Source organism: Piliocolobus tephrosceles, chromosome 11 (assembly GCF_002776525.5).
Source record: "Piliocolobus tephrosceles isolate RC106 chromosome 11, ASM277652v3, whole genome shotgun sequence".
In the NCBI taxonomy this organism is placed as follows: Eukaryota; Metazoa; Chordata; class Mammalia; order Primates; family Cercopithecidae; genus Piliocolobus; species Piliocolobus tephrosceles.
The window spans coordinates 117576313-117601224 of NC_045444.1; the positions used below are offsets into that span (position 1 = coordinate 117576313).

The 24912-nt window shown below is 37.8% G+C and overlaps 1 protein-coding gene and 1 pseudogene across 2 annotated transcripts in view; both read left to right on the forward strand.

Moving 5' to 3' along the window:
- PSMD1 (proteasome 26S subunit, non-ATPase 1) overlaps positions 1 to 24912 on the forward strand; it is a 129263-nt gene that overhangs the window by 80540 nt on the left and 23811 nt on the right. For both annotated transcript variants that reach the window (XM_026454993.1, XM_026454994.1), the window contains exons 17-18: positions 13301 to 13415; positions 20768 to 20884. In XM_026454993.1, coding sequence (XP_026310778.1) covers positions 13301 to 13415; positions 20768 to 20884 — 232 coding nt within the window. The remainder of the gene's footprint in view (positions 1 to 13300; positions 13416 to 20767; positions 20885 to 24912) is intronic.
- Positions 8357 to 8531, forward strand: LOC111527565 (annotated as a pseudogene).

Genomic DNA, 24912 nt, shown 5'->3' on the forward strand with positions numbered 1-24912 from the left:
TAATCTAGCTATTGTAGAGGTTTCATTCTATGAAGATTCTGCCCTTTTAAAAGCCTATAGTGATTTCTCCAGTTTCTGTTTCTAAAAGTGAAACAAGATTCTTATCTAGCTTTTGTGCCTTTACTGTGGAACACCATTAATTTGCTCTGGTTGCAACCTTATATAGAAGAGCACAGAAAGGCCTGAATTCTACACGTATACATAGGTTTTAGCAGAAACTTTTTTACTGCTTATTTTTAAACAGATGATCTCTGGGTTTAGGAGTGGTTCACAGCTTTTTTTCCCCGTAGATTTTACATTGAAGAAAATACAAGTAATGAAAATACTTTTTTGCCTTATTTCATAAAATTGGTGTTTAAATCTTAATAGTTATGCTATTTAAGTTTTCTCTGAGACTAGCTTAATATTAGAACTTCAGCATTCTGAAGGTTTCCTTTTAAAATATCATTATAGGTGCATATTTTTAATTAATTACTTATAAATCAGTGATGGCATTTGTGCCCTTGTTTCAAATTTGTATTCCTTTGCTCATGTTGAATGTTATTGGAAAATACTTAGTTCATTTTAGCTCTGCTGAGCACTTCAGATTTTATTCAGTATTTGCTGCTTTTTTAAAAACTCAAAATTTACTATATTAGAAAAAATACTTGTGAAGAATTCTAGAGGAAATAATACTCAAGAGAAATCAGATGTTTGTTAATGTACCAGAATTTCTATTCAGGAATATGAAGATATTTTAAGGCAAGGCACGGTGGCTCGTGCCTGTAATCCTAGCTCTTTGGGAGACCAAGACAGGTGGATTGCTTGAGTCTAGGAGTTAGAGACCAGCTTGGGCAACATGGCAAAACCCCATCTCTACAAAAAAAAAACACACAAAAATTAGCCAGGTGTGGTGGTGCACGCCTGTAGTCCCAGCTACTGGGTGGTGGCGGAGGAGTTGGGGGTTGGGGGTTGAGGGTCGGGGGAGACCTGAGGCGGGAGGATTTCATGAACCTGGGGTAGGTCAAGGTTGCAGTGAGCCAGGATTGCACCACTGCGCTCCAGCTTGGGGTGACAGAATGAGATCTTGTCTCCAAGATAAAAAAAGGAAAGAAAAGAAAATATTTTTAAATACTGCTTAGTTGTGAGTTACACTTTGATATCTGTGCTTATGAAGGCAGATAGGGATCTGCAAAACAAGTCATGTCAGATTGAAAATAGCAGCACCATTATAGCCAGTGAAAAAACTTGTATGAAATAAGCCTTTATTGATTTGTTTATAGATAAAATTTTTAAAATATTAAGCATATTATAAAAATGCAGTAGTTATTGTGTTTGCTGGCATTAATCCTTTTACTCACATTCACTCATTTTTTGCCTCAACTTATAAAAGTAAGATTGGTACTTGGATTTTTTTTATTTTTGTGTTTTTAAGTCTGTTTAATGCCTAAGGAGCATAACTAGTTAGAACAGCTACTTATTTGGCAATCTCAAGTTATGGGAAGCATAGCTCAGAATCAAGAAAAAAGCAGAATAATAATAAATACATAGTTATATAAAAGGATTGTTGAGTCTCAGCAAATAACTGAACCTGTGCTTTAAAACCCTAAGCACTTTAAGTAGAAAGTAGCCTCTAAGTCCCCACTCCATCTTTTCACTCTCCGCACACACACAAAACTTTGCCTCTCCGCTTTCTTTAATGAAAATAACATTTGTACATGGTGGTAAATGTACATAGTACAAAAGAATGTTGAGTGATAAATTCACTTGAGACAATTTTAATAAACATGTTTCCCTGCCTACTCCAGATGTGAGTAACAAGTTAAAAGGTGGACAAGCACTTTGATAATAGCAAATAGGGTCAACTGAAACAACAACAACAACAACAAAAAAAAGAATTTAAATATATAAACATGTAGGTCTACTCAAAGTAGATGCTTGTAGCATTTTTTTTTTTTTTTTTTTTTTTTTTTTTTTTTATAGACAGAGTCTTGCTCTGTTGCTCAGGCTGGAGTGCAGTGGCACAATTCAGCTCACTGCAGCCTCTGCCTCCCAGGTTCAAGCAATTCTCCTGCCTCAGCCTCCCAAGTAACTGGGATTACAGGCACCTGCCACCAGGCCTGGCTAATTTTTGTATTTTTAGCAGAGATGGGATTTTGCCATGTTGGCCAGGTTGGTCTCGAACTCCTGACTTCAAGTGATCACCTGCCTCGGCCTCCCAAAGTGCTAAGATCACGGGCATGAGCCACTGCACCCCATGCCCTTTGACAACATTTTATGTGGCATAGTGATGGATAGCATAGTGATGACCTCTGTGTACTTAAGAAAAGGCTAGACCATGTTCACTCAACTATGTTTTGGGTGCCAATAAATGTGAAATGAATTTTTTAAAGATTTCTATCCAAATAATAAGAAACATAAAAGTATGATTCTTAGTGGTAGAGTGCAGTTTTTTTTTTTTTTTTTTTTTTTTTTTTGAGACGGAGCCTTGCTCTGTCGCCCAGGCTGGAGTGCAGTGGCTGGATCTCAGCTCACTGCAAGCTCCGCCTCCTGGGTTCACGCCATTCTCCTGCCTCAGCCTCCCGAGTAGCTGGGACTACAGGCGCCCGCCACCACGCCCGGCTAGTTTTTTGTATTTTTTAGTAGAGACAGGGTTTCACCGTGTTAGCCAGGATGGTCTCGATCTCCTGACCTCATGATTCGCCCGTCTCGGCCTCCCAAAGTGCTGGGATTACAGGCTTGAGCCACCGCGCCCGGCCGAGTGCAGTTTTTAATATCTGAAAATTTCGTTTGTGTAGAGTATTTCCTTTCCCAAAAACTTCAGGTAAAGTAACTCTTACTAAAATAACTTCAAGCTCAGACTCAGCCTCTAATCCAGCAATAACCAAAAAAACCTAATCGGCACAATTTTTTCTAAGACAATTGAATTTTCTCCCTGATGTCTTTTTAATTTATTGAGCAGATTCTGTCTTTGACCGAAAAGGGCAGTCTAATATCCTTTATAGGTCTAGGAAGATAGCTTAAATATCAGCCAAGAACATTTTTTTACCTCTCAGTCATAATACCTATTAAGCAGTAACCATTAAGGAATGTTTAACGTGACAGAGATTGTATCTGCTACGTATTCATTTGTGAAGTATTTACCAAGTGCCATATGCTCATGGAGATGTATTAATGAATAAGATAAACATTTTCTACCCTCATGTAATTTATAATTTTATGGAGGATGCAGACAAGTATGTTGGTAACTATAGTACAGACATGGTAGAGCTAAGACTAGCTCACTTCAACAGGACCTACAGTGGAGCTCAAATATTTCTCAGCTTCTTTTTATTCATTCCTCTCATGTTCATTCTCTTTGACAAGATCAGTGAAAGAGCTGAAACTGTAAGAATAGCTATTTCAAACTTAATCTGTTCTCGTTAGACTCTTTCATTCTCTCCTGAATGCCTGTTATTTTAATGAAAGACTTTGACAAATCAGAAACAAGCTCCCTTACCTTTCACTGTCTTCTCAAAATGTCTTTCTTTTCATCCATCCTATCCTTCTTTGGGATCATGTTATCATTCTTTTCCACAATTGACTTCTACTTAGGTTCTTGATCCCAACTCATATGTATAGGAAGTCTGTGTTGCTTCCTCTGGCATTAGCAGCCTATACCAGAGTGCGATAGGCTGCCATCTCTACTGTCAACGGCTAGTCTAGGAGCAGAGGTGTGGTAGGCAGACAGTTTAAAATGCCACAGTGTTCTCTTACCACAATATAGCACCTTCTTCTTTAAGCCCTCCCCTGGTTAAGTTTTTTTACTGGATTCCTGTGTAAAAGTTGATCTAGACAACTTTTGCCAGGTTGTTATTGCCAGAATAAAAGAATACGATTTTTTTGTCATTGAAACTCCAGAGTACAACCTGATGTCATGAAATGGTGATGTCCTTTCATCAAAAGACTGCTATACCTGGAATTATAGTTGATGATCATAACCCAAATATCTTTTGGAGTAGATTTGCTCAACCCTGCATGTCCTCAGTAATCACAGTAATTAGCTATTAGAAATAGACTTTTATCATTAGAATACTTATTTAAATATCAGAAGTGATTTAAACTTTCTCAGAATCAGAGTACATTTATGTTCATTATTATAAAAATCAAAGAAATGCCAATAAAGTTCTCAATAAATAGCAATAAGTTGATGGCAGCTCACTCATACTGTGCAAGACTTTTGTTTGCTGATGAGAAATGGAAACAAGTGTGCTAATAATGCTGCAGCTTTGAATATTACAGAGTTCTCTGGGTCCAGGAATGCAATCTGAGATTTTTAAGAGCTTTATGTGTTATGGTGACACAGCAATTTCTTTGTATAAAGCTTGTGACTTCTTCTTCTTACATCTTTAAAATTCCCTCCCTCGCCCATTTTAGCAACACCTGAAAAGAACTAGTCTTTTTGGAAATGTACCAAAAGCCTGCCTAAAACTATACTATTAGTTTTCTGAAGTCCTGGTAGATGACAACAAATACATTCTCTTTCAGTAAATTTGTAACGTTTGTGGCACAGTCTGTGTGGTTTTGTTTTTTGCTTTTCCTTGTGGTAAGTTATATGTATTCACTATATACTAAACTGGTGGAGTTAAAAGCTACAAATAGCAGTATCTTAGAATATGGAGGTACAAAGAACAAAAGTATGTTTGGGAAAGAAAATTGTTTTCTTTCTCAGCTTTTTCCCTGAAAATGTTTTATGCCACAAAATTCAAAAAAGTTTAGTATCTTCCCCCTACTTTTTTGTTTTTTACCTGTAATGACACTGTTTGTTTGTTTTTGAGACAGAGTCTCACTCTGTCACCCAGCCTGGAGTTCAGTGGCACTGTGTCAGCTCACTGCAACCTCTGTCTCCTGGGTTTAAACAATTCTCCTGCCTCAGCCTCCCAAGTAGCTGGGATTACAGGCACCCACCACCACGCCCGGCTAATTTTTATATTTTTAGTAGAGACAGGCTTCACCATGTTGGCCAGGCTGGTCTCGAACTCCTGACCTCAGGTAATCCACTCATCTCGGCCTCCCAAAGTGCTGGGATTACAGGCATGAGCTACCGTGCCCAGCCAATGGCACTGTTTTTTTTTATTATTGCAAGTTGTATAAACTAGCCAAAGAATAAAATAAAGGATAACAAGAAAAGTTGCTTGGATTCCCACAACATGTAGCTCTGTCGTTGAGTACAAATGCAGCTGGCAAATTTATAATTGTCTAAGTATATATATTTTTAAATAACATATCAAAACATGTGAAAGAGCTTAAGTTATAGGTAACACATTCTGTGCTAATAAAATGGTCTACCAAGTATTGATTTTTTTCCTCTCCACTGCCCTCCCCTAAAATAAAGTCCACTGTTTTTCCTGTGACTTGACCATTTCTCAACATTTATTTTTCTAAATGTGTTGTTTTGTTTTGTTTTGTTTTTTGAGACAAGGTATTACTCTGTTGCCCAGGCTGTAGTGCAGTGTTGTGATCTCGGCTCAACTGTAGCCTTGACCTCCTGGGCTCAAGTGATCCTCCCAAGTAGTTGGGACTACAGGTATGCACCTCCATCCCCGGCTAATTTCTATATTTTTTATAGAGATGGGGTTTCACAGGGATGCCCAGGCTGGTCTTGAACTCCAGGGTTCATGCATTCAATCCTCCTGCCTCGATCTCCCAGAATACAGGCATGAGCCACTGTGCTTGGCCAGTTTTTCTAAATATGTTTATGGAGACATAGAAATAAGATTTATTGCTGATTAAGGATTAGTCATTTAAATACTTTGTTGTAAATGCTGATCCAAGGTATTATAACAAACTGGAGGAATTGTTTCGTGATGTTATCTAAGAGGCAAATGTTTATACAGAAGAAAGATTTAGGGAGTGTCAGAATTATTGAAAATAAATGAAAGAAAGTCTAATGGACTGTTACTAATGATTTAACGTATTTTCTTTTAACCTGTAGGTTCTCTCTTCATCTCTTGCCTTGCCCTCTTTTCCTTTCTGTTCTTTCTCCTTGCAGTTTATTTGTTGAAGAAACAGCAAATTTGTTTGTTTCCAATTGCCTTGTTTCAGTTCCTGATCATCTCTCACTGGAAATAACACAGTGATTCCTTAAATGATCTCTTGTCTTGACCTTTTTTCCATTTGTTGTGGTAGAGAGAACAGAGACTTAGAATCAGAAAGACCTGGATTGCAATTCTAGTGCTGCCATTTATTAGCAGGGTGACAATCACTAAATTTTGTTATTTCTGTTTTGTTTCCCATGGTATGAATTTTGCTGATTGCATCTTTATGTGTAGTTTAATGTGTTGTTTGGTCCTTCAGATTTCCTGTAAATTGGTAGTTGAATCTAGAAGCTTGATCACATTCAAAATTTTTTAGGGAGGTGGGGCTGGCGGTACACACAGTTATTTCCATTTTCATGATGTTAGCAGTCGTTGATAATCATGCTGCAATCTATTAGTTCATTATATGTTACAAAATGGTGATACAATTTTATCATTTATTAACTGTTCCTTTAAAAGTTTATATCATATATCTCTCTGTGTGTGTATATAAAGATTAATGTGCAGGAGTTTTGCTTTCAGTGAATGTTTGCATTCCAGTCATTGCTTAGAAAGGTTTTTTGTCCTTTTAGAGTTGCCTGCTGAAACACTGAAGTAAACATATAAGAATATTATGGTTTTACCGTACTCTTGAAAAGATTGAATGTCTAAACTAATTTAATAAAGAATTTGTCATTCCTTGTCTTAACACTTGTTTTTTTCTAAAGAATGTGTCAGAGTTGGAACTGTTGTTAGATTGAGACACTGTCAGGTTTTTTATATGCTTTTAAGTTTATAGCCTTCACGGTCTATTTCAGTCTTTATTGCAATCAGCTAGGTAAAGTTCTGCATTAGGCTCTTGGTATTTATGTTCGCAGCCAAAATTTTTTCTAAATCTCATGAAATGTTAGTGCCTTTTAGGAAACAAAACTTAAGTCTAACTTCTGTCCCCTTTCCGAAGACTCTTCTACTAAAGAAAAAACTTGAGTTTTATGGTTGGTTTAAGAATAGTATATATGTTATCTTTTATTTACTCTTTTATAACAAGTAAAAATGACAAAATAAATGAAATGTTAAGACAGATTTTAGGATAAGCTCTTTCCTGTGAGTCAGTTTTCCCTGGAATATCCTGCCCTTGCAGCCAAGGGGCAAGTTGATAAGTATTCTGCATGCCATTAATTCCCTAACAAGTTGATGATGAAATTCTGGAGGTCAGAACCCTAAATATAACCAGTTTTCTAGGTTAAGTATTCAGCTTGTTTTATATTTTGATAAACCCTTGGACATCAAATATTAGTAGCCAAATTTCTGGTTCTGATCCAAAACCAATTTCTGGTTATGCATCTAGATTTCAGTGATGATAATATAGTGTTTTACTCTACTACTCCACCAACTCTCCCCAGCATACATAAGGAGGAGCAGGTATTGTTTTATGAATAAGGCAATTAAGGCTCAAAGAAATTTAGTGATTGTCACCCTGCTAATAAATGGCAGCACTAGAATTGGAATCCAGGTCTTTCTGATTCTAAGTCTCTGTTCTCTCTACCACAACAAATGGAAGAAAGGTCAAGAAAATAGATCATTTAAGGAATCACTGTGTTATTTCCAGTGAGAGATGATCAGGAACTGAAACAAGGCAGTTAGAAACAGAAATAAGATTTAAGGGATTCTCTTGACTTGGCGGCAGATTATATGTGGAGAGTGAGGGAACAGAAATTTGAAGATATGAGTTTCCTAGGTATGTCATGAATGGTCATGGTGGGAAGAGAAAAGCAACTTGGAGAGGGATACCTTTTTTATTCCTATCTTTGTGGGTTTTTAATTTTTGATTGAGGTGTTTGTGGTATATTTGGTTAAAGATATCCAATAGGCACTTACAATTTCAGGTTACTACTCAGATTATTTGGAATCTGTTGTTAGAGAGTACAAGGGAATTAAAGAGAGACAGACACTTTTTTTTTTTTTTTCTGAGACAATGTCTCACTCTCTCACCCCGGCTGGAATGCAGTGGCGTGATCATAGCTCACTGCAACCTCCACCTCCTGGGCTGAAGCCCACCTCAGCCTCCTGAGTAGCTGAGACCACAGACACGCGCCACCACACCTGGCTAATTTTTGTAGTTTTTGTAGAGATGGGGTTTCACCATGCTAGCCAGTCTAGTCTCGAAAACCTGGACTCAAGCGATGGGGGCAGATATATTCTTAATCGCTGTGTATTGAGTTAATCCTCTAACACTGTGGCACTTACCTAATGAGAATTATAAATTCGTAATTCTACTAAGGGACTCTCCTAAGGCTTATAGCCTCAAAAATTCCCTCTGAATTCTTACCTAGCATTAGAGGCACATAGCCACAAAGGTGGTTTTTCCCAGGGCACCGGTTGTCCATTGCACTTTGGATAAGCTGACCCCCTTGATGTGTCTAAATGTGGAAAATTTGATTGCATAATTTATGGTATTGGGGGTTAGGGGACCACTTTCAGGTAGTTAGATCCCTGGAGTCTGGGGGAAGAATGCCCTCTGTGATAGCCTCATTTAGAATAGTGTTTCTGCCTATCTATGTATATTGCTGTTTTTTCTCCTTTAGTAAAGATGGATTAGAGGGGGAAAAGAAAGACACCATATTCTTGAAAGCATCTTGTTTTATTAATGTTGAGGTTGCACAAAATATTCATAAAGAAATAATATTTAAAAGCCAGTGTGTTGAAAGAAAGGAATTCATATGTGCAGTTTATGGTCCAATGATATGGCTGCGACTTATGCATATGCCCTTGCACAATTCCTGCTCTGTGGAAGGCTTGTACAAATAGTAACATTGGCAAGATGACTGTTAGCTACAAGCCAAAAAAAATTATTCAAACAACAAATTAAAATGTAGTTAGCTTATTTTGGTGTGCATTTCATTTTTTAAAGCAGAAAATTACAACTTTTTTTTTTTTTCATTAAAAATTGAATTACATACTTAGGATTACAGCAAAGTTTTTACTTACTGCTGCCTATTATACCTTATGATGAACCACAAGTATAGTAATACTAAAGAGCAACAAAGTTGTTTTTTCATTTTCTTTACATGATAATTGTATAAACTGGATTTTAAAGCCTTGGGATACATTCCCTCATTTTACATTTAAAGGTTCGACTCCCAAAATTATGTGTTATCCGTGTGTTTAGAGGGGCAAGAGGAAGGAGACTCTGATCCAAAAAAGATTTAGAACCACTGTATCAGACAATTGGCAGATAGTCACATAACTAAGTCCTGAGGGAGCCTAAACCAAGACCCAGTTTTTCCAAATGCTTGTTACTGTCTACACCCACTGTGTCGTGTATAATAAGCACTCGATAAATACGACTGACTAGACCTAGCCACCAGGTCTTAAGAAACAGAGAGAGGGTTCCTCAGAAAGCCATGGTTCCTGCCATGCACCCAAGTGGTTACTGTGCTAGTAGTCCTGATTTTTTAATTCTAGTGTTACCTTCATTATTCCTCTACACAAAATCAGTATGGCTTTTCTACCTACTTGTTTCATTCCTTTCCAACAACATTTTCATTCCTTTCCAACAACATATATCCTCTGCTATCAGAATCGTGCCCATTCAAGATTCAATTAGCCTTAGAAAGTAATACTCACAGGTATGTCAGTTTTCCCTGGTTTTGATTATCTAGCTGAATTATAAATTTAAGAGAGAGAGCAAAAGTGGAACAGGAAAGAGCTTGGTATACTTCCTAGGGCTTAACCATTAGGCTTTGAACTTAGTAGAAAATACTTGTTGTCTGAGTCTCTAAATGTAAATTTAGTTTAACTCTCTTTGTCTCTTATTAAGTAATAAAAATTATTTTACCTATAGTACCTGGCACTGTGCCAATAATTTATGAGAGATAGTAAATATAGTCTCAGGCCTTGTGCTTAGGTGGCAGAACACTTGAGCGAGTTTGTTAGATGATTTGGGTATCAAACTATGGAAAGAACTTTAAGTTCTTAGCCTTATAGGAGTGAAAATAGAAGTTAAATGGTAGTTTCAACTACAAGATTTAGAATAACTTTTCAATAGCCTATTTGGTGTAATATCATTTTAAATTTTATTTTTATTTCATTGGAATGTTACTCATTGAAGAAAAGTTGTCCTATAATAATAGCCATTGATTTAAACCTATAGTAATTGGTTCATTTTTAAATGCTGTAGAATCATAAAGTTGGAACAGACTTACAGAACGTCTAGTCCCATTCTTCCTCTTATTCAGATGAGGAAAGGACCCTGGGATGTTTGATTAATTGAACATTGTCTAAATTAGCCCAACTATTTAGAGACAAAACAGAAACTAGAACATGAGTTTTAGACTTCATGGTTCCCTCTTATATAACTTATTGTTATTTTTCTCAGTACATATTAACTGATAGCATATATGTTATTACTGTATTTTCAGTTATTTGCTCATCTGGTTTTTGTTATTCCTGTAAAACAGTCAAGAAAGTCTCTCTCTAATTATGAAGCAGAAAACACAAGTGATTTGCCTAATGTCATATAACTAACAAATTTAGCAAAACTAGAACTAGAACCCAGATCTTTAGTTTTCTAGTATATTGCTTTTTTCACACCACCATACTGTTTTTCCTGTATTGTTTCTAATAATACGAATGACAGTTAGTATTATTTCCAAATTATTCATACAAGGAAGTTTAGGCAAGCTAAGAACATTCTCAAGAAAGAGTGATGGACTCTATTGTAGGGAACAATAATCTAACCTTCCCTTATTGCAAAAATTTCATTTTAACAGGTACAGTTTTCATAAACTTCGTTCTATTCCTTTGAAATTTGAATTTACCACTCTCTGGAGTTTGAGGCTAGAGGACAGTTCCAACATAGAATTACAGATTTGAGTTGATTTGTGGTAATAATTGCTATCATTCATAACAATAGTCTTTTTTTAAATGCCTTTTTAATAAATAAATGTTTTAATTAAATATCTGAAAAACCTAAAATGTCAATTAATTAAATGCAAGTCAGCTTCTATACAGTTGTATATAAATTATATTCTGTGTAGGATTTCGGTTCACTTTAGTATTTTCAAAAGAAAGTAAGGTAGGACTTCCAAACTCAGTGCCTGGGCCCTAAGAACTATGAAGGGCTTGAAACAGCCTTTCTGGAGAAGTTGGAAATTCGGGTTTTAATGTGAAATATTCCCATCTTAAATGCTGACAACTTACTTTGAATTTTTGTAAAGGATGTAGGCCAAACAAAATCTGCTACGGGCCAGATTCAGCCCTTGGGCCAATAGTGTATGAATTTTATTTTATTGGTTTGAATTACTGAAATAGTTTTCTTGCTGGTTTTTCCACCTTCATGCTTTTAACCTGTCTTGTTCACAGGTATCTCCTTAAACTTTCTAAATCATCATTCCATTTATCTGCAAAATAAAATGCAAATTGCTAAACCTGACATTCAAGACACTGTATCATTTTGCTCTTAATTGCCTTTCCACTTTTATTTTTTATTACATGTGCTACAGAAAAATTGACTGTTCAAATTAGACAAGACAAGTGAATTCCAATCTCTAGACCTTTGCTGACTTACTTTCCTTACCCTGATGCCTATATTCCTCTTCATCATTTGTCCTGACATATAGGCGTGAGTCACCACGCCCGCCTTTAATGCACACTCTTACGTGTGTTGGTTTTGTCTCAGTAAATGTTTGGTGATGGTGAAAAATCTAGAGCTGTATATCCTGCTTCAAAGGCTAGGAAAGAGCCTAGTTTCTTTTTTTTTTTTTCTTTTTTTTTTTTATAATTTCAACTTTTATCTTAGATTCTGGGGGTACATGTGCAGGTTTGTTACATGGGTATATAGTGTGATGCTGAAGTTTGTGGGGCAATTGATCCTGTCACCCAAATATTAAGCATAGTACCCAATAGTTTTTCAACCCAGCACCCTTGCCTCCTCCCTCCAGTTCCCAGTGTTTGTTGTTGCCTTCTTTGTGTCTGTGAATACCCAGTGTTTAGCTCTCACTTATAGGTGAGAACATGCAGTATTTGGTTTTCTGTTCCTGCCTTAATTCACTTAGGATAATGGCCTCCATCTGCATCCATGTTGCTGCAAAAAACATGATTTCATTCTTCATTGCTGCAAAAATATATTTTTATTAAAGTTTAATATACATTCAAAAACATGCACAAAATAATTAGCCTACAGCTTGATGAATTTTCACAGCTGCATACACCTGTATAACCAGTACCCAATTCAAGATCATAACATTGCCAGCCTTCCAGAAGCTCTCCTTACATTCTCTTCTAGTTATTACCCCAGTCCTGCTGCTCCTCAAGGATAGCCACTGTGCCAGCCAGGATCGTCTTTTAAAAGATTGGGTCAGGTGTACCATTAGTCAAGTTTGTCCTGTTTTTTATCTTGTTGCAAATATGGAGAGAATGAAAAATAATTTCTCTTCTTATCAATACAGAAATAATTGCTAAAGCAAAAATGCGAAAGTCAGAATTTCTTCATTATCAAGGCTTATTTATCAGTTTATTATTCAACTAAAGTAATACTGGGGGATTTAATCTTTCATGTAACTTAAGAAATGTCCAGGAGTTTCTATAAATGACTTTTGTATTCTGAACAAAATGCAAAATGACCAAGAAATAGGAAAATAGATATTAAGCAGTGTGCTACCCCCCACATGGCTGTTCTTGCCATGGAGGAGGTACCAGAGAATAACTGGAATCCAGACCTGTGGTTGAGTACTCACTTATACTAAGAAAGGAGTCCCCTTTCTATACATATATTCTCTCAATATTGAAGATCAGATTTCTTCTATTCAGTAATTAGAACTCTGTGAAAGATTTTTTTTTTTTGAGACTGAGTTTTGCTCTGTCACCCAGGCTGGAGTGCAGTGTCACGATCCTGGCTCACTGCAACCTCTGCCTCTTGGGTTCAAGCAATTCTCCTGCCTCAGCCTCCCAAGTAGCTGGGATTACAGGTGTGCATCACCATGCCCAGCTAATTTTTATATTTTTACTAGAGATGGGGTTTCACCGTGTTGGTCAGGCTGGTCTGGAACTCCTGACCTTGTGATCCACCCACCTCAGCCTCCCAAAGTGCTAGGGTTACAGGCCTGAGCCACCGCACCCGGCTCTGTGAAAGATTTTTAATTCTGCAATTTATGTTTTAAATGCCCATTGTTACCTATAACTTTTTCAGAAACGACTTGGTTAAAACTCTTCTGTCTTGACTTAAAATGTTACCTATAACACTGGCTTCGCTTTCTGTTTATCAGGACCCCTGAACAATGCCCGAGTGTTGTCTCTTTGTTGTCAGAGAGTTACAACCCTCATGTGCGCTATGGAGCTGCAATGGCCTTGGGGATCTGCTGTGCTGGTACAGGAAACAAGGTAAAGCCCACAACCAATGGGGTCAGTTCTTTCTTGGCGCCAGACTGTTTTCCCTCACCGCAGAATTTATGTAGCAGCTGTAAAAATACAAGTGCAGTATGATCTGTAAGACTGAACTTGCCATACAAAGCTTCCCAGTACTCCCTCATTCTGTGATGCTGGATTGCCCAAAACTGCTTAAGAATAAATCATCACATTACATGGATAGCTGTAACTGAAACAATGCTTTTGGATTTCTTTTTGAAATCATTGATTTCTGGGTTTTTTGTTTTTTGTTTTTGTTTTTGTTTTTGTTTGTTTATTTGTTTTGAAACAGAGTTTCACTCTTGTCATCCAGGCTGGAGTGCAGTGGTGCAAGCTCACCATGTTGGCCAGGCTGGTCTCAAACTCCTGACATCAGGTGATCCACCTGACTTGGCCTCCCGCAGTGCTGGGATTATAGGCATGAGCCACCGCACCAGGCTTTTTTTTTTTTTTTTTTTCTTACTTTTCTTTTGAGTCGTGCTCTGTTGCTTGGGCTGAAGTGCAGTGGCAGGAACACTGCCCACTGCCAACACACTCAGCTAATTTTTTTATTTTTCATGGAGAAGGGGTCTCACTATGTTGCCCAGGCTGATCTCAGACTCCTGGGATCAAGTGATCCTCCTGCCTCAGCCTCCCACAGTGCTGAGATTTACAGGCATGAGCCACTGTGCCTGGCCCATTGATTTCTTTAAAAAAAAGAAAAAACGAAGAAAATAAAATAGTTTTTGTTGTTGTTGTTAAATAACTACTCAGGTTATTTTATATGATTATTTTACATGTTTAATTTGTATAATTAGTGTTCTGGAAAACAAGGTTCTCATCCAAAGCCACCAAAATCAGCTGATTTGATAACTTTTCTGTTTTAAGCAAATCACCGATGTGCTATTTACCTGTTTTCTCATATCTAACCTTAGTAGGTAACCTGGTATTTGTTAAGGCCTCAAAAGTTCCAAAAAAAGAGTTGAATGGGGCAAGGTGATGATTTGAAAACATAATTGATCATGAGATTCATAAAGAAATGTGCTCTTGCATAAATAACACGTATTCATAATTCACAGCAATGACATAATCATGACACTTTGCCTCTCATAGCACATATGCACAAACCTTGACCACCTCCCAGAAGTGAACCTTTTAACAAAGTGTGTATGTATAAGACTGAGAGCAAGGCTATGCTCCCAGTGCCTTTCCATCAGAGAGAAAGGAGTCTCTTTTTTATCATCGGTTGTCCAAACTCAAAACAAAACATAGTTGTAAGTTTATGGACTGATTCCAGGAATCTAAAAATTTTAATTTCCTTGAATTTTTTTCCAATAAAGAGTATTGGTGTTGTGGGCCGGGCACTGTGGCTCACACCTGTAATCCCAGCACTTTGGGAGGCTGAGGGGCAGATCACGAGGTCAGGAGTTTGAGACTAGCCTGACCAACATGGTGAAACCTCGTCTCTACTAAAAATACAAAAATTAGCCAGGTGTGGTGGCACACACCTGTAACCCCAGCTACTCAGGAGGCTGAGGCAGGAGAATTGCTTGAACCCAGGAGGCAGAGGTTGCAGTGAGCCAGAATCCTGCCATTGCACTCCAGCCTGAGTGACAGAGCAAGACTGCGTCTCAAAAAATAAATAAATAAGTAAATAAAAGAGTATTGGTATTGTGTACAAATAAGTTTTTCTGGTCACATGAAACATTATTGAGGCTGGGAATAAAAATAGCTATTTTTGGCCAGGCACAGTGGCTCACGCCTGTAATCACAGCACTTTGGGAGGCTAGGAGGTTGGATCACCTGAGGTCAGGAGTTCAAGACCAGCCTGGGCAACATGGCAAAACCCCAACTCTACTAAAAATACAAAAATTAGCTGGGCGTGGTGGCACGCACCTGTAATCCCAGCTACTCAGGAGGCTGAGGCAGGAGAATTGCTTGAACCCGGGAGGTGGAGGTTCCAGTGAGCCAAGATCATGCCCTTGCACTTCTGCCTGGGGGACAAGGGTGAAACTACCTCAAATAAAAAGGCCAGACATGGTGGCTTACACCTGTAATTCCAGCATTTTGGGAGACCGAGGCAGGTGGATCACCTGAGATCAGGAGTTTGAGACCAGCCTGGCTAACTTGGTGAAACCTCTTCTCTACTAAAAATACAAAAATTAACCAGCCAAACATGGTGGCTCACACCTGTAATCCCAGCACTTTTGGGAGGCTGAGGCGGGCGGATCACCTGAAGTCAGGAGTTCGAGACCAGCCTGCCTAACATGGCGAGACACCGTCTCTACTAAAAATACAAAAAATTAGTATGGTGGCAGACGCCTGTAATCCCAGCTACTCAGGAGGCTGAGGCAGGAGAATCGCTTGAACCCAGGAGGCAGAGGTTGCAGTGAGTGGAGATCGTGCCACTGAACTCCAGCCTGGGCAACAAGAGTGAGACTGTCTCAAAAAAAAAAAAAAAAAAAAAGCTATTTTTCACTACACATAGCAACAATTGTGTGATAAAGAGACATCCCTCCTTTCCAGTATTTCATCCTATTCTGTCTGCTTACCCTGCTTTTCCTTTTCTTTTTTTTTCTTTTTCTTTTTTGAGACAGTGTCTCACTCTGTCACTGTCACCCAGGCTGGAGTACAGTGGGGCTATTATAGCTCACTGCAGCCTCAATCTCCCAGGCTTAATCAAGCCTCCCAATTAGCTGGGACTGCAAACGCATGGCACCATGCCAGGCTAATTTTTTTTTTTTTTTTTAAGAGAGACTAGGTCTTGCTGTGTCGCCTGGGCTTTATTTTTCTTCATAGCACTTACAACCACCTGATATATTTTACACCTATTTATTGTTTGTCTTTGCTGAAATGTAAGATCACTGAGAATATAATGTTCACTGCTGGAACCTAAAATTAAACCTTTGTTTGTTGCGTGAATGATGGATGGCAAGATCATTAAAGGATATGATGGTGACCAAGTTGGACATCATCTCTCTCATTACAGAGTTTTGTTTTTTATTTTTATGTTTATTTATTTATGTATTTATTTTGAGATAGAGTTTTACTCTGTCACCCAGGCTGGACTTCAGTGGTGCAGTCTCGGCTTACTGCAACCTCCGCCTCCCGGGTTCAAACGATTCTCCTGCCTCAGCTTCCTGAGTAGGTGGGATTACAGGCATGTGCCACCACACCCGGCTAATTTTTATATTTTTAGTAGAAGCGGAATTTCACCATGTTGGCCAGGCTGGTCTCAAGCTTCTGACCTCAGGTTGTCCACCCGCCTCAGCTTCCCAAAGTGCTGGGATTATAGGCATGAGCCACCGTGCCTGGCCAGTTTTTTTAAATGTTTTAATTTATTTTGGGGGAGAATTTCTTACATGAGAATGTATCTTCAATTTTACTAGAGATGTCATTGGGTATATCAAATGTAGTTATAGAAATTGGCCTTATTTTTTTTCTACAACACAACTGTTCTGTAAACAAAGGAAGAAGATAGTTGTATGTTTTACTAAGTATTTCCCCCCTCGAGTCTTAAGTTGACATTTATGTCAGGCCTCATAAGTTAAATGTAAATTAGATTCTCTTTTCTTTTCAGATTATTCTAAACTTAATATGATATCTAGGAGCAAATGTTCTTTGAAACACAGCATCTGACAAGTTAATTGAATGAAAAAAATTTTTATTACTCATACTAAACAAGTCTGCTTTATTTCTAGATAATTTATGTGATCTAGGTATCAGTACCCATCTAACTGTGGATTGGGGCTTTGGTTTTTTTTTTTTTTTTTTATTTCTTAAAAACCTGAAACATCTGTTTATTCTAAAATATACCATTGGGGTTGTATTACATTCCTCAAAGGCCAAGTTATTGTCTTTTACCTTCTAAGTTGAAAATTTGGTTATATTTTTATCATGACTACTTCATAAAGAATATTGACAATATGTTTGAAAAACATACTCCGTCTGCACAGTGTCATTACATTTTTTAGTAATGTAGGGAGAAAGGATACCCATATCTGCTATGTGTATTATCTGTTAATAGCTCTCATTTTAATATATATATATGTAAGCTTACATGTAGAGGAATCCAAAGTCACTTTCCAACAAAGGATTCGGTTTATTCTTTTCCTTGGTCTTAGAATGAAGGATACTTGAGAAACATCCTACCAAATTAAGAAATATCTGATAATCTTACAAGCCTATTACTCTTTTCCTCCCAGATTTATACCTACCTAAGGACCTTGTAAGGGATGTTGTGGTGTTTTTTGTTTGTTTTTCTTGTTGTTTTGTACTTTTTTTGTTTTAACTGTAATCTCATGACAGATTAAAGGAACGTTATGGGTTTTGTTTTGTTTTGTTTTGTTTTGTTTGAGACAGTCTCGCTCAGTTGCCCAGGCTGGACTGCAGTGGCACGATCTTGGCTCACTGGAACCTCCGCCTTCTGGGTTCAAGTGGTTCTCCTGCCTCAGCCTCCCCAGTAGAGGGGATTACAGGTGCCCACTACAACGCCCAGCTGATTTTTGTATTTTTAGTAGAAACAGAGTTTCACCATGTTGGTCAGGCTGGTCTCGAACTCCTGACCTCGTGATCTGCCCTCCTCGGCCTCCCAGAGTGCTGGGATTATAGGTGTGAGCCACCATTCCCGGCCAGGAACGTTGTGTTTTAAAGTGGCTCTTCCCAAAGGTCCTGCAGAGTGAGAATAGAAGTTATATGGGGCAAAAGAGTGTTTGGTCAAATACATTGGACAAATGCTGGTATAAACAATAGTTGAGTGGTTTATAATAAGGCATCCTAGAACCTTTGTTATGATGTGTACATTCCTAGAACCTTTGATACAGTGTATACATATATTTTGTATCTGCAAGAGGAGGTGATATATATATAGTATGCCTGAACTCTCAAACTTATTTAATAAAGGACTTCTTTTTTCATAGAACTGACATTCTGAAGAATAGGATATTGGGGAAATACTGATAAATATTTTGGAAAATCTCATCACCTGTGGTCTTAGGAAGTGCAACCATGAAATCAATTCTAGTCTATGATTTCATTTGTTTTGCTATTCTAGCTAGTAAAATCTTTTGCTTGGAAAATTTGAGATTTTTTTGTTTAAATTTTTTTGTCTTGATTTAATTTTTAAAATTAGGTCTTATAAAATCATCTGAGATGTTACTTTACTCTAATATTTGTTTTATTACTATTTTTTTTTTCTTTTTTATGTTAGAGACAGGATCAACTATGTTGCCCAGGCTGGTCTTGAACTCTTGGGATCAAGCAATCCTCCCACCTTGCCTCTCAGAGTGTTGAGATTACAGGCGTAAGCCATCGCAACCAACCTTACACTAATATTAGAAAGTGGTTTATTTCCTTTTTTTGTTTGAGACAGAGTTTCACTCTTGTTGCCCAGGCTAGTGGTGCTATCCTGGCTCACCGCAACCTCTGCCTCTTGTGTTCAAGTGATTCTCCAGCCTCAGCCTCCCAAGTAGCTGGGACTACAGGCACCCGCCACCACGCCCAGCTAATTTTTTTTTTTTTTTTTGTATTTTTAGTAGAGACAGGGTTTCACCATGTTGGCCAGGCTAGTCACGAACTCCTGACCTCAGATTATCCGCCCTCCTTGGCCTCCCAAAGTGCTGGGATTACAGGCATACGCCACTACGCCCAGCTAATTTTTGTATTTTTAGTGGAGAAGGGGTTTTACCATGTTGGCCAGGCTGGTCTCAAACTCCTGGCCTCAATTAATCTGCCCACCTTGGCCTCCCAAAGTGCTGGGATTACAGGAATGAGCCACCATGCCCACCCAGCCTGACGGGAAGTTGAGTTATACAAATTTTGGATTCAGACTGGCCTGGGTTTGCTATCAGTACTTAGTCGACTTTGGGCAAGTTATTTAACCTTCCTAACTCTCAGTTTGTTTATAAAGATGGTTTTGTGCTGGTTTTTGTTTGTTTGAGGAGTAAGAGGGTTATATAGGATAATATATAAAATACCTACTACTGTGTCTGAAAAGTAATGGGTGCTTATCAAATGTTAATCCCATTTCTCTTAATTTTTTATGACCTCTTACCTCAAGACAAGAGCACTCAGGTTCTAAAACTTCCTTTTTACTTACCCTCAGTTATATTGAAATTTAAGTAAAGCAAACCAGTTCTAAACTATTCCATTCACGTAGTTGTTAATTAACTTCTTACTACGCTGTTGGATGAAAATATTGACTTAGAGTGACAGTAGATATAGTCGTGCATCATTTAAGAACAAGGATATGTTCTGAGAAATGGTGATTTCGCGATTGTACAAACATCATAGAGTATACTTTCAAAAACATAGATAGTTATGGTCTGTTGCTTCCAGAATACAAGCTGTACATCATGTTACTGTACTGAATAGGCAGTTATAACACAGTAGTATTGCTGTATCTAAACATACAAAAGGTACAGTAAAAATACAGTATAAAAGATAAAAAATCATACAACTATATAGGGCACCTAACCCTGAATGGAACTTATAGGACTGGAACTTGCTCTGGGTGAGTCAGTGAGTAAGTGTTGAGTGAATGTGAGGGCCTAGGACACTATTGTCACTATAATAGACTTTATAAACACTGTATACTTTGACTACTAAATGTATACATTTTTTTCCTCCAATAATTGATCTTACCTTATCTTTTTTTATAAATTTTTAATTATTTTTAATTTTTTGACTCTTGTAATAACACTTGGTTTAAAACACATACCTGGGTGGACGCAGTGGCTCACACCTATAATCCCAGCACTTTGGGAGGCCAAGGTGGGTAGATCACCTGAGGTCAGGAAGTCGAGACCAGCCTGACCAACGTGGTGAAACCCATCTCTACTAAAAATACAAAAATTAATCGGGGTGGTGGTGTGCACCTGTAATCCCAGCTACTCTGGAAGCTGAGTCAAGAGAATTCCTTAAACCCAGAAGGCAGGGGTTGCAGTGAGCCAAGATCGCGCCATTGCATTCCAGTCTGGGTGACAAGAGTGAAGCTCCATCTCAAAAAAACAAACAAAAAAAAATCGTACCACTGTACAAAAATATGTTTTCTTTATTTTCTGGAAGGTTTTTTCTGTTTTCAAAATGATTTATTTGTTTTTATTTTTTAAACTTTTTTGTAAAAAACTAAGACACACACACACACATTACACTAGGCCTGCACAGGGCCGGTATCATCAACAAGTCACTTAGGCAATAGGAATTTTTCAACTCCATTATAATGGGACTGCCATCATATATGCAGTGTGTCATTGCCCAGAATGTTGTTATATGACATATGACTATAAATTGAAAATTCACCCATATCAACTTTATTTAAAAGTTGTGTTTGTTTTTTAAAATTCTTTCAGGAAGCCATTAATTTGCTAGAACCAATGACAAACGACCCCGTGAACTACGTGAGGCAAGGGGCACTCATAGCTTCAGCTCTCATCATGATCCAGCAGACTGAAATCACTTGTCCAAAGGTGAGCAAAGAAATTCCCTGGAAAAGAGATGGTTTGGCCTTTTCTTTAGTAACTTATTGTCTTTTGAGGACATTTTTTACTTCAATATGGTGAACACTGAAGTCACAGAAAGTAAAAGTAAAGAGAGCATTTTAGAGTATAAGAGAATGGGAAAACTTTAAATATGTTATGCTCTTTAAATGTGTTTTTTACAGACTTAATGGTCCCTTTGTTAATTTCAGTTTATAACCATGCTTGAAAAATTAGAATTCTTGGGGTGTTAAAATCATAAAATGAACTCTTTTTTTGCCTTTCACTATCCTTTTAAAATGTATTCAGACCAGGCAGAGTGGCTCAAGCCTGTAATCCCAGCACTTTGGGAGGCCGAGACAGGCGGATCACAAGGTCAGGAGATTGAGACCATCCTGGCTAACATGGTGAAACCATGTCTCTACTAAAAAATACAAAAAAATTAGCCAGGCGAGGTGGCGGGCGCCTGTAGTCCCAGCTACTCGGGAGGCTGAGGCAGGAAAATGGTGTAAACCCAGGAGGCGGAGCTTGCAGTGAGCTGAGATCTGGCCACTGGGCGACAGAGCGAGACTCCGTCTCAAAAAAACAAAAATGTATTCAGTGGGATAACTTTTTCCTCTGATAATACAGGATGCAAACTTAGGCAGTCCATGACTTTTCTGATCTCTCCTTCTAAGGTAATTTTTTAAAAAGCCTGCAGTCACTTTGTATCATACATACAATCTTAGTTTAGAAATGGGTACATCCACATTCTCTTTTGGAATGTCATTGCCCTCCTAGGCGATCTTTTTGGGTGGAGTTCCAAATGGCTCCAAGACAGCTTTCTTTTCCACTTCACCCACATCTGCTCCACAGAAACACTCTTACACATTTTGCCCTTCTGGATAGGAATATAATAGGCTGTCAGTGCTAGTACCTCAGCTAATAGCTAATGCCTTGGTGCACAGCAGCCCCTGATCATATTGTGCACTCCAGGTGGACCCTCTGAAGCCCTTTTCTGTAAACTTGGAGTGAGGGGAAAGACTCACAACCCAGCTTGCCCCAAAGAAATCCCCCTTCACATATCCTCCACAGTCCACACCCACCTTGTGGGTGACTCCATAATAGTTTTGAGACACCTGTTTTGAAATTCTCTGATGAGCCAAGCACAGTGGTTCATTCCTATAATCCCAGTACTTTGGGAGGCTGAGGTGGGAGGATCACTTGAGCCCAGGAATTCAAGGCTAACCTGGGCAACATAGGGGGAGGCCTTATCACTACAAAGAATTGAAAAAGAATTAGCTGGGCATGGTGGCATGCGTCTGTAGTCCCAGTTATTTGGGAGCTGAGTTGGGAGGATTACTTAAGCCCAGGAAGCTGAGGCTGCAGTGAGCCATAGTTGTGCCACTATACTCCTTCCTGGGTGACAGAGCAAGACCCTGTCTCAAAAAATAAAATAAAATTCTCTCATGACAATCTCTCAGTCCTCAAGTTGTTAGTGTTTGATATCTCATGTATCTGGTCACTTCAGCCGAAACTTCTCATTTTACTAAGAAACAGAAAATGCATGTATCTTATTTTTAATACATGTATTAAATTAGCATGCTTGATATACTAAATAGACATGTATAACTTACACAACATTTTCAGATCTTCTAATTCTTAAAGCTATGGACTTCAGTATCCATTTATTAATTAATTCTGCTCATATAATGGGAAGTAGTCAAAAAATTGATAACAGAAAAAACCATTGGCATTCTGTCTTATGCCTAATCGAACAAATATAGAATACCACCCTCATTTTCAGCAAAGTAGATTTGAGGAGGTAGAGAAAAGAAAAATTTCCAGAACTCATTGATTATTCATTCTAATTTTATTCAGCTTTGTTTAATAAATTTCAAGTTCTAAACAGATGCTGTCATCTTTGCTTCATTTATTTAGTGTTTCTCTTTCTGTCTCAAAATCATTTTCAGGACTTTCAAAAATTGTATTACAAAGATAGAATCTGACTTCTCGTCCTGTTTTTATAACGTATTACTTAATATACTACATCTTCTAGAACATAAACATCTTTCCAAACACCACATTTCTTTTTGTTTTTAAATATAGCAGCTATCATGTGAGTAGCTTTTACATCTGTTATTTTTGCTTTTGATCTTCAACTGAACTTTTGGAGTTATCCAGTGAGTACTGTCATTAAAGAAACAAATTTTGGTCATGGAATGCACCTCCTCTAACAGTATACATAGACATTTATTCACTTTGACTCCACGTGTTGCTTTCATGTTACTTGTATTGTCAGCAAGACAAATGTTCTGTCTTCCCATCCTCTGCTGTAGGATTTCATTGATTTTACAATTACAATCTCTGTTCCAAAAGCAGCAGAGTCCTTTAGGAGTTGGATAATCATTCCAGGAACTGTTGTTGAACCAAGTCTTACCTGGTGCAGATACACGGGGCACACTCCCATCTTCAGGCTGTACCAGAATCTTAGACACTGATTAAAATGTCAAAGTGAAGTCACAACTAGTAGCCTCTGCCATTAATATAACTGAGTAGATAAATGTAAATGTATATGCCACTGATTAAAAAAGCAAAATTGACAGTGTGAAACTCAAAAATTCTTTCAGGAAACACTACTCTTTAGAGCGAAGTTGTTACTCAGCTTAAGAATACTTAAAGTTAATTTCAGTGTTTTCTGTTATTAAGCAAGTGATAAAGAACTTCATAGACTACAGTTTATATCATCTTTCCTTTATCTGATAATTGCCAACAAGACAAAATTGACATTTTGGGGATGGTATACAGCATGTTGCCGAAAAGAAAAATCTGTTGAGAAACTCTGAAGAGGAGTAGATTCTCCAGGCTACAGAGTCCTAATTGCAAGGTTGCAAAACCAGTCCATGAAATAAAGTGGAAATGGCTCAAAAATAAAGATCAAATGTGAATTTCATCAATAATTATAAACCCCTCTCAAAGGAATTCAAAAGAGAAATTTCTCAGATATTTTGTGAAATTCACAGTGGAAATTTCCAAAGGAAATGTCTTATATAACCATTAATATATGTCACATCCCTAACACTTAGCTCCACACATTGCCCTCTTAGTTGAAGTATCTCCAGTACATCTTTGCTTTGTTTCTCTCAGTTTCTCGCTAGCTCATGCTCACAAACAAACCCAGGAACATGCACACATCCCTAGATCAAAGGTTCACATTTAACAAGGGTAATGTTCTTTTTTAGGTCCTTGGAGCTATTTTGCTCTAAGAACCCAACTCTCCTCTTTATTAAATTATCTATCTTTTGTTATTCTTGTTAAATGAAATCCACCATTAAGATGGGCACAGTGGCTGAGGCAGAATTGCTTGAGCCTGGGAGTTCAAGGCCAGCCTGAACAACATCCCAAGACCCTGTCTCTAAACAAACAAACAAACAAAAAATCACCATTAACAGTTACTTGAACATGTACATATTAAGTATCATATATAAACTCACATCAAAACATTACACTGTAAGTATAGAATCTGATGTTCCTATTACCAATATTATTTGGCCTAAGGCCTGGTATAGGAAAGCTTCTCCTATCATTGACAAGTACCCTCTTTAGAAGTGGAATTAAAGCTCCTGCAGTTCTAAAATAAATCACAGTATGTATGATTTTATAGCATAGCACATTTGTAAGTAGTAGTCTATCTCTATTACCACACTGTCGTTTTAAGATAGGGACTTGAACTCCTACAGTGTCAGTGGTAATAAAAAAGAAAAAGGCTACAAAAACTACCATAAGCAAATTACTGCTGATAAAATTGAGGAGGGAGCTGAAAACTCATTTGGAATCCTGATAATGGGGAAGTCATGAGAGCATCAACAAGAATATTTTGAAGGAAGAATAAAGATAATACTCATTTCAGGCATATTCAGTTTGACATGACAGCATGTCAGTTGGAAACAACATGGGAGCATAGGAAAAAAATTAGAAACTAAATACGGAGATTTGGGAACTAGCCATAAAAAAAATTATATAGGCCAGGCACAGCGGAT